Source organism: Poecilia reticulata, linkage group LG12, assembly GCF_000633615.1.
Source record: "Poecilia reticulata strain Guanapo linkage group LG12, Guppy_female_1.0+MT, whole genome shotgun sequence".
NCBI lineage: Eukaryota > Metazoa > Chordata > Actinopteri > Cyprinodontiformes > Poeciliidae > Poecilia > Poecilia reticulata.
Genome location: NC_024342.1, coordinates 13,519,761 through 13,530,922, shown reverse-complemented (window position 1 = coordinate 13,530,922; position 11,162 = coordinate 13,519,761). Strand labels below are relative to the sequence as shown.

At 38.1% G+C, this 11,162-nt stretch overlaps 1 protein-coding gene across 1 annotated transcript in view; it reads right to left on the bottom strand.

Annotated features, from left to right (window-relative positions):
• LOC103473593 (transmembrane protein 132C) overlaps positions 1-11,162 on the bottom strand; it is a 159,847-nt gene that overhangs the window by 91,436 nt on the left and 57,249 nt on the right. Inside the window, exon 3 of the mRNA XM_008423935.2 lies at positions 4,617-5,541. Within this exon, the coding sequence (XP_008422157.1) occupies positions 4,617-5,541 (925 nt within the window). The remainder of the gene's footprint in view (positions 1-4,616; positions 5,542-11,162) is intronic.

Below are 11,162 nucleotides of genomic sequence, written 5' to 3'. Positions count from 1 at the left end.
TATATATAAAATACTTATAAAAGGCGACCAGTCTGTCACTTTGGTCTGTCTCCACTGCAGTAAATAAACAACACCAGTGGAGGCTGAAGCTTCAATTTGGGCTTAATAATAACAAATAGAATGAAGAAAGTCACTTGATAATTCATTAAGCTTTAAAGTTTATAAAAATTATGCAAGTAGAATTGACTGTTTTGGAATTGAATCTGAAGACTACATTAAAAGTGAAATAAAATGTCGTATCACTCACTTAGTTAAAATACCTTGAAATGTTATTTTAGACTAAAAGCAACAGAAAAAAAGAGCAAAATCTAAGATGCTACTGTCCTTTTCCTACCCTACCCACATTTTTCTAGAACAAAAGGAGCCCCTGATACAGGACGTTTCACACTGGTCATGTGTCCACTCATTTCCATTGGAGTGACATTTTGCATCTATGTTAGAAGGAAATAATTTCAAGTAATTTTCTACTGTCTACAAACACCTTATTACTGGACTAATAAATAACTTCCACCAGTGGAGCATCACTTGGAATTCTTCAGTCATAATTTGTAATATTTTAGAAGAAAAAACTGGTGTAAACCAAAATGAGAGCAAAAAGTACATTTGAGAGTAATACAAATGCTCATGAAATAATATCCAATCAAATAAAATTATGTGTTATTTATCTTCATAATTCATAAAAATACTTAAAATACATAAATTGACAATGTTATACAATAAATACTTCCACAGCGATAAACTCATCACAGCAAAGGGCTGTAGCCTCACAATACAGCATCTCACAGTCATTATTTTACAACGGAGTGCAAAATAACACTTCATTGTAAAGTCATAGCATGGCAGGATGTGTGTGCTTAGTATTTGAAGCAATATAACCCATAAATGTCATGTTTTTTTGTTGAATATTCAGTTGCTTGTTTTGCAGACATATATCAAAGCTCGAATCTCCTTAAAATGAATAACAGAGACAACGTGGATGTATGCGACTCAATAGGAAAACTATAAGATAAATCACAATTACCACGCTCCATTTGTTTTGTTCGACTTTTCTCTCTATTATTTGAAAATTGATGTGCCGAGCCTGAATTAATTGCGGTGACCCAAAAATCATCTCCCATTTTTCAATTTTGTGTTCCTGCTGTTCTTTTCCTGCCAGAGGCAGGAAATTGAACCCTTTAGAACACACTGACAGATTTCTCCATTTATTTAATCTGTCTAACGGAGCAAATTTCAAGGAGGCTCGCTGGAGTGCAAGGATGCACGCGTTTTTCTTTTCTGAAAACCCTCTCCACCGTATGAACCATAATGAAGAAAATTTGCCTTAGTGGTAAAATTGGATTCTCAGAAAATGAACAAATTATGATGAACACGGTAGAAGAAAGAAAAGAGAGGGCAAAATTGCTTGCATCCCTAGGAGTTTTTCATATTTTGTCACAAAACCTTCATGAATTTAATTATAATGATTATGAATAATTTTTTTCCCTGAAAAGCTTTAGATACAAACATATAAAAAATTGTGGCATTCATATACATTAGTCATACTTTACTCTGGTACTCCTGAACAAAATCCAGTGCAAACCAATGCTTTCACTAAAATTATAAAGAGTATGGCAGCCTTAGGGCAGCCTATATCAGTGACGCAGCCAGATAGCTCAGTCCATGGTGAGTCTGGGGGAGCTCCATAGAATCAAAGCTCAGGTAATAGTCAATATAAAACAGTTTAGTGCGTCGCTGGTCTTTATAAAATAGTGGTAATAATTACCACTATTTACAAAATAGTTGTAATTGGGGGTGATTTGCATTGATGAGAACAAGGACGTTTCTCAAATGGAGTAAAATAAAGGGCGGCCCTGGTACAAAACACACTTCAGAGGGTGCAAATTATTTGAAATATAGTTTAGATCAAAGCGTATTATTTTGTCAGCATGGAACATTAAGTTATAATCCAGTTAAAAATCAGTGACGGGACTTAAAAATTGAGAGAGAAAAAATGACGCTTTTAGGAGGCAATATATGTGCTTGCTTTTATGTGCAGAATGTACTACTATCAAAACAGCAAGCCCAGCAAACCGATTCATTGCATAAATGATTCTTGATATCAAATGCATACATTTTGTAGCTCTTGCATCATGGTTGAAGTTCTGCAGTATGAAAAAAAGGAATACTAGACTGCAACATTTTGTCCAACATGTAGTTATTCAGTGAAAACCCACAGACAGGGAAGTTCAATTTTGAAGAAACACTCTACCGATACCATCTGGCAGCAGCATTGGTATGAATAAAGGCTGTGAAAAGAAATTCTTATATTCTTTTGTCACAAGTTAAACAAGTACATGAAAGGTAGAGAATGGATAAGACGTGGAGTACAGATAGTGGGGAAGGAAGCGAGTAATCCATAAATAGTTAATGAAGCCTGAGCAGCTGAGAGAAGCACACCAAAGCTACTTAAACTAAGCTGTCCACAAACACAGCCACACTACAGCAAAAGCAAACATTGGCTGACAGTGTGCAAATACATGCAATGAAAGGAGGAGGAATAACATCACTGCTTAACAACACAGAATCAAAACCAGCACAGTCACTCCTCTGTGAACCACCTCTTGTGATACTGAGCATGAATATACATCATCATGGAAATATGACGAGCTTTAAAAGTTATGTGATGAAAAGCACAGGATCAGGGGAAACTTACCTAAACCCCTGCTTTTGTCACTGAAGGTGAAAGCAACACATGGCAAAGGCAGCAAGAAATCGTCAACCATCGCAGAATGCGCTTCTTGCAAACTTTGGTACGATAGCCACAAATTGCATGGGTTTTCAAACACTTTGATATCCGAGCATTTGGTTACTAATGAGATATTTCTGATGAATTTTAAGCTGTTGCTCTCCCAACGGAAAAACAAAAAAAAAGAAAAAAAAGTTCTAAAAACGAATGGGGTGCAACACTGGTGCAAAGAGGAACGGAAGGCGGAATATCGCCTTTAATGTTTCCATTTGCACTCACGCTGATAAACGTGACAAACACACAGTGGGAGCACTAATACTTCATGGGAGTTCATCATCATTGGTGTGAGACAAAAACCAATGAGGCTTTTTGGCAGATTTCCTGCTCACCCAACATTGACAAATTGCCAAAGCCCTCTGTCGCAGCTTCACTTCGAAGCTGCTAACTGATTCATCTGCCATGACTTAGATTGCAGGAAGGAGAATAGCCAAGCGGAAATGCATGCCTCTTATACCTTAATTTGCATCAAACAACATGGAGCAATTAAAGTCACTTTGAATGGTAATTTGGTGCAGCGTAAGCTCAATGTGTCATACTTTGTTGTACCTCTCTTTAGTCAAATATGACAAAAAAGGTTCCAAATGTGCAACTTAGAAAATGCGTGCATTTGGCAAGAACAAGATTATATAAGAGGAATCACTAAGGTGTAATTCAAGTATTATCCAAGCAAAACAAACTACAGACACACAAATATGTGGCGTGGATTATTTTAACCATTCCTAATGTGATCAACAATGACAGTGGAAGTTGTTGTGAAGTCAAGCTGTCTCAGTAAGATATTGATCCACTAAATTATTCTCTTAAATGGTGCATACTATGAATCTCCTGCAGTGTGAAACTCTTCAAAAATGTGGTCTCAAACATTGTTTAATTAAGCCTTTTTTACTGTTGCACAAGATACAGTGTCAGCCAGAAGTTTGAAACCAATCAGCATTGGTGTGAATGTGATGTTAATCTTGGGCTTTTAAAGAGTTCTTTTTTCAAGGATGCATTAATAATGCAAAATATAACTACAAGAAATTTTAGGAAGTACAATAGAGCGTAAAAATTTTTATTTATTCAGGAAGAATTGCTTGCTGAAGTCATGGTGGCTCTGTTGTAGTTTTACATTTTACCCAATCGCTAACATTTGGCCATGACATGTGCCACCTTGATGAAGCTTTCTAGAAAGTCCATGAACTGTAAACAACCCCATGGAGAAATCAAAGTCAATGGGAGAAGTCCTAGACGAAGCACTAAAAGGAGGCGAGAATCGGACGGAATCATGTAGGAATGCAATGACCGGCCTATCTTTTGAGCATCATCCAAACTGTTTGAACATGATTGAGATCTGAACAATTCCAGATTAATCTTTAATCTATTCCAAAACCACTAGGAATAAAATGAATCCAGACACAAGCCATCATATTCCATTTGAGTTTTCAGTCTTCCTGTGAAGACATAGATTGTGTTGAACCAGACTTAAGAGTATTTACACAGTTAATAACTCTGGTTTTCTAATATCTTTTGCATGTTGCTTTTGAAAAAGATTAAACTAACTTGATGAAAGAAGTACAAGAATTATAATGTAGGAAGAGCATTTGACTTGTGAATACAAAAGAACAAAAGCTGTTCCCAAAGCATTTTTAGAAAACCAGAACTAGAAACGAATCATCTCTTCTACTTAAACTTAAAGAACAATCTGTTATAGAAAAAGCTTCCAAGCCACAAAATAAAATAAAGTTTAAAAAACAGCCACACAACCTTCAAACTGTGATTGCTTGAGAAAAAAAATGCAGATTCAACAATTTGTCTAACACAATCTTAGAATATATTTAGGAATCCAACTCACCTGAGGGTGAAAATTTGCACCGATGAAAGTGTGGACAGGGCCAGAAAAGTCGAGACCGTCTCTCTCTGTCTTATGGGTTTAGAGGGGGCCATCACCACAAAGTTATTGTCCAACTTCAGCTCGGATAATGGCTGCAGCAGTCTGACGCTCCCAATGCGCTGCATAGGTGTATGCCCTGAAAAGTAGCCCAAAGGCCTTTGCTGTTCTGTGTGAACTGGGCTGCCCTTTCTGGAGTCCTCTGAGCTGCAGTCTCCGCTGTCCGTGGCTTGAATTATGTAGTAGAGCTCCACAGGAGTGCCCTGAGCCTGCTCTGAGACCCGCTGCCTGCCGGGCCTCACAGTTGGCGGGCTGAACCAGCTGGCCAGAGGTTCCAGCTCAGCAACACAAATCCCCAGCTCACCTTTTAGTCGACATGTACCTCGCACCTCTTGGGTCTCATGAAAAGCAAACATTCGGACGCAAGGTAGCTTGTGGACGGTGCTGTAATCATCCCAGTCCCTGCCGGCAATGTAGAACAACACCTGAACCTTCGGCCAGCTGGGATGAATCTGCTCACTGATGATGTACGTGTAGACCTTCCAGTTGAATGTAAACAGAGGCGAAGAGGTCGCCGACGTTGGCGCTGTTGATAAAGTGAGGGACGGTGCATTAAATGGCCCTGGCAGTATTTGCAGCATCTCCAGCGGAACAGGCTGCTGGACAGAGAGCGGCCCGTAGCTGGCGTTGACAAAGGGCATCTGCCGAGCTTGATGGATAAAGAAGGACTCTGTTCGAGCTTGGAGGCTGGAGTTCCTCATTATGTCCTGGTTTGCCTCCAGTAAGAAGAATGCTGACTCAGCATTGAGGATCTGGTAGCTGACCGGTAGGTACATTGGCGTGGGGCCATACCTCTGCAGGCCATCCAGAACAACCTTGCAGTCAACCACTGAAAGAAAAAGAAAACAAAAATCACTTTTCAACAAGTTTTGGTCATTTTACTTTTATTAGTAAGACCCCGTGAGTCACTTGTGTTTTTCCCAGAAACATATTTTGTACTCAAAGTCTCCAGACAAACCTGTTTAACCCTTCGCTAAAGGTGAAGCTTTATGTTGTAATATTCAAATGGTGAAACAATTAGCCATAGCATCATAGTAATTGTACGAGCGAGTTGTTGGTTGATTTCTGAGAGCTACAATGAAACAGGGAAGGCTGCAGTGAGATATATTTATATTTTCTTATGTAGTTACATATAAACACGATTATACTACTGAACATGTTGAGTTTAAAGAAACCTTTTAATTTTTACTAAAGTGATTTTTTTTTTCTGACTGAAAGCTGCAATTAAATGAAAAAAAAAAATGAAATGGCAATAACATTTTTTTTCCTTCCCTTAATGCTGCTTTTACATTGCTTTACTATCTTTTGAAAGATGCCTGCCTCAATTCCTATAATTATCTGCGTTTTAATTAATATCAACTTAATTAAAACACACCAAGTCTCAAAGCACATTTATTGAATGAAGGCCATTCTCACATGACCTCAGAGCCTGCCTCCATCACCTTGTCTTGTAAATCCTCCTCACCACCTTTGTCTCCACCATCAAGCATAAAACTTCAGATATTTGGACCGATGGAGAAGCCCATTAGGACCCATTGATTATCTGTCTTGGACCCTGCATGTTGTGTGGAGACACGGAGTGGTAGTGATTTGTGACAGGCCACGGTCAGAAAGCAATGACTGGCTTGCCGGACGGACAGAACGAGTCATAACAGCAGCACCTCTAAAACAATATAAGACTGATAAACCAAGCACTCAAAATAAAAACTCCAGCTGCATCCCTAAATAAATAGTTCAAGACTGGATTTTACGATTAAAGAGTCAATCAGCCAGGAAATATGCAAATGCCGTTTCAAGATAAATGAGCGACTTGACAAGCCATTTCAGATTACAGATGGCTGAATATGAGGCAAAATCTAATACAGAAGTTTGAAGAAAAAATTTACAACATGAGTTATTTATTCTTATTTAAAAGAAAGAAAAGCAACAATTATTCCTAATGCTTTAAAATGAACATTTTAATTACACCAACATTCTTCTAACTGGCAAACACACAGAACAAACTTAGTTAAATTTAGTAGCTGCTTTCAGGAATTCATCGCACAGAACGTTATGCTTTTCAGCTGTTCTCGTCTTATAGCATGTCACCAGATGATGTAGAAATTGAACCACAAGGTCCAGGCCCAAAATATTCTGCTGTTCATTATGGAGAAACCCAAGGAATTCAAAGATGCCTTGTTGGACATATAGTTTACCCAATGAATTCTGGAACAAATCAAATGCTCAAAACCATTAAAACTGACTCCTTTTAATGTGGAGCTCCAGGTTGAGCTCTGCTCCAAGCTCCCCGCATATTACCTACTCTATCTTTGAGCTGAAGCTGTTAATATACGGATTAGAAAAAGCTATTTAGGCTTTTATTATCAGTGGCGAAAAAAAAACCATCAGCAGGCATACACATTTTCTTCAAATAATTGAGAATTGTTCAGAATAATGCCCGACTCCAACACAAATTGTGTTGGACGACCTGATTAAAAAGAGAAAGAAAACAAACATCCAAACCTAATTACAGAGTTTTCTGTTCTCAATACTCATTGGCAGCAACAGTAAATATCAAATAAAATAACAATACATATAGATTACTTCCATTATTTTCTAAGAAACAGCTTCCATGTCTGGACTTCCAACTACTCAAAACAGTTCTTAGTGGGAAAAAATGTAGCAAAAAATATAGAGACCTGTGCTATTTGTTATAAATATATATATATATGATGTCAAGAGTGATGTCACGAGGCAGTCCAGTGCTTAGCTGATGCTGGATCATGCTGCAGAATGAAAGGATTTTGCTGTCTATCCTCCCCTCTGGGAGACGTGACACACTGTCCTAGTTTCTACTTACTATGACATGGATGAAAACTAAATATTGCAACATAAAAACTCTGTAATTTGTAAGTTTGGATTAAGAATGTGTTCCTCCTCGTGACGCTGACGGGACGATGCAGCTGCAGAAAGGCAAAACCGGTGTGATTTGCAGCCCTGAGGTTACCCTTGGATTTCATATCTACAGCTAATGTGCTTGTAAATCATGGCTGCAGAACTGTTGCTCCAAATGAAACTTAACCCCTGTGGTAAATCCCAACTGTAAAGTCTTGCAGGGGATTTCTCTTTCGGTCTAAGACAGTCTTATCACATCATCCTCCAATCATTAGACGGATGTTCGTTTCAGATTCAGGATGTATTTTATTTTCTTATCCAGCCCACAGAGCTTTATGTCACTAGGAAAAGATGTTTTAAAATACACCCTAATTCTTTTTTTTTCTTTAAATAGGCCTCTAACAGAGACTAGTGGCTTCACATCAAACTACTTCTCATAATCACCTGCTCTTATCCGTAGCGACCAAAGTAGGAACTTCATCCAAGGAAAATAATCCCCTCAACTTGCCATTTTTCTCTTTCTCCTCTTACTCTCACATTATCTTACACCATGTGTTAATTTTGCAGCCATTCCTGATCAAATATATTAAGTTTAAATCAGACTTTTTTGGGGGTTTTTTACATAAACTTCAGAAAGATTTTTGTAAGGTGAAAGTGTAAGAGGAGCAATTGAAAATTGAGTGGGTGGGTTAATATTTTGACTACTTTGCTCTAAGATTCCAAGTGAGACAAAGATTACCACAAGCAGCACCTTAACAAGACGAAAAGCTTCTTTTAACATGCAACATAAATGGGCTTACAGTTTCCCAATATACAACTACAACCTGCTCCAGACTCTTCTTTGCCTTAACAAGTAAAAGTGATCACTGACGGGGTTAAGAGGGAACATCTCTTAACCCTGTTCCAAGATTTGTTCCAAGCCTACATCCACAGACACTTTATGAAAAGCTGTTCTGCCACACCACAGACAATAAAAAGCTGGACTCCTTGTGTGCCAAAAACAAGGAGGCTTATCACTTCTCCCCCAGCCGAGGGGGCTAAGATCACAACCTGGTTCGTCTCCAGCCTTTGTATACACCCCTAGTACACAGACAAGCAACTACGAAACGCTCGGTGAAGAGATGGTCCGAGGAACTGTTTCCGCTCCGCTGTGTGGGAAGAGCTTTGTGCCCGTCATGAGGAGGACATTGCCAGCACAACAGACTGCATCACGGACAACATTAATTTCTGTGTGGACAACACTGTGAACAAGCAGTGTTTCTACAATAACAAGTCCTGGATCAACTCTAAACTAAAGTCTCTCCTCAAGGAGAACAACAGACTTTAGATCAGGAAACAAGAAATAGCCGAGAGCTCCTTGCGTTTTAAATTTGTCCTTACTGTACAGCACAGGTCTCAAACTCGAGGCAGTAGAGGTCTTCCATAGCTACGTATGCGGCCCTCTAGAACCTTTTTAACATTTTAAAAAGTACTAATTGAACAAAGAGACATTTCAACAGTTTAACAGGTAGTTTTACCAATACATTCTGCCACAACGGGCCCTTTGAGAACATTAAAGATCTGGAATTGGTCCAATGTGGCACCCTTATTCCCTCTTATTGTTTTCTTTTGTTTCTTATGTTTGTGTGAATTTGCAGGCTTCCATTTGCCTTTCACTTTGAGGCTGAAACACTTTGAGTTTTTCATACTGACAAACAATACAGGGCATTTCGTTTCTTCTTCTTGATCCATGAAAGACTTGACTTTTATGTCAGTCGATGCTGCATACTTGTCCAGAAGGAGTGCGTGCTGCAAGTCAGTGACTTGGGGCAATTGGCTGGTGTTTATTAGATAAATATATTTTTGTTACTCAGCTGAACATGTACAGTGTTCAGTTTTTCCTGAAGTCAAGTTTTTAATTAGTTGTGTAAAGGTAAAGTAAGGTGAGGTAATTTTTTTTATATAGCACATTTTCAGCATTTCACAGTGCTTTACATGAATTAGAGGAAATACAAAGAAAATTAAAAACAGAAGAAAAGTAAAAGAAAAAACAAAAGCCCTCCACAATTATAAACCAATAGGAATTTCTCTAGCACTCAAGATTGACATACTAAAATGGTTCCAGTTGTTTTGAATTGCTAAGTAGATGGTACTTTCTAAGTTTGTTCTAGATTTGTAAAGTATAAAGATAAATGTTGATACTCCACGGATGATTAAGCCAGTTAATTGTTTTATTGTTACTGTGGGCAAGATTTAATCTGTAAAATGAAGCGTTTTTATTACTCCTCTGCACACTGACTCCAAAATTCAATTTAAAGCCACAATTCAATAAGCAGAGCATTGGCCAGTGGAAAGAGACTGCAACTGGACAAATCTCAAAGCACGAGGAGGACATGCAAACTCAAAACATTTATCCAAAGCTTAAAAAAAAGAAAAAAAAAAGGTTGTTTTAGTCATGCAACAGCCCAAACACACTTTACATGGTCCCACAACATTCTCTGCAAAATGAGGGTTAAATTATTTCTCAAAACTGTGATGAAAGAGTCTATTCATTACTACTTTTCAACCAAAAACATCTTATGTGAGTCACAATTTCAAAGCCTCCCTCCAGGACCGACAAAAGCAGCTGGATGTCTTGTGTGAGCAGCTATTTGTGATTTCTGAATGAAAGAAAACACAAGGTCTTTCAGAAGGAAATCAAAGTCACTCAAATTATGAACAACCCACACGTTCTTATGTTTCCTGATGTTTTTATGTCAATCACTTGCTGGGGTCCTTTTGCACTGCTGATTGTGTGCTTTAAAGCTGAAAGCCCTTGTTTTGTGTCTTCCATCACTGACATTTAAAGGGCTTTTGATCACAATTTTTTGAACATTCACAAGGTAAAACATTAAAGTTTGATCTTTACATGGCATTTCCTAACTTTTAAACATTTACTCAGTCTCAGGCCCTGGTCTGCGGAGAAACTGCTTAGGGGATCTAAGTCATCATCAGCGGACCGACTGCCGGTCATAGCGCAAGGCAACTCTCTCATTTTCAGCCACCGAACAATGGGATGAAAAGGGTATTTTGGGCTCTTGGAGGACTGGATTTAAATGTCAGCTGCTGCTCACATACAGAAATTACCATTGGCGAAGTCAAGGACTTCAAGAGCTTTATCAAAGATGGGTTTTGATAAGGTCTCGCATGCACATTAAAAAGGAAAAGAGACAGAATGTCTCAGAATCCAGTGAACTGTCTGACCCAGCTCACCAATAGAAAAGCCTCAATCAATGACTTTATGAACAAGGATTTGAACCAAAGAATTTAACCAAGACCAATAGTGAAATAGCTGTTGTTCTTTTTATTTCAGAACCCATTAAATTATAATATGTACACAGGGTTCAGTATACAGAAAGGTGTTTACTTTCATAACAAGAGTAAGTCTCTTACAAAAGGTAGAAAACACGGGTCACTGAAAAGCTACAGTCCTGAATTGTGTATTTGTTTTAGTAACATTACATCAGTGGAAACAGCTTTACTGAGGTTGTTCCCCAAACGTAATTCACTATATACATATATATATATATATATATATATATATATATATATATATAA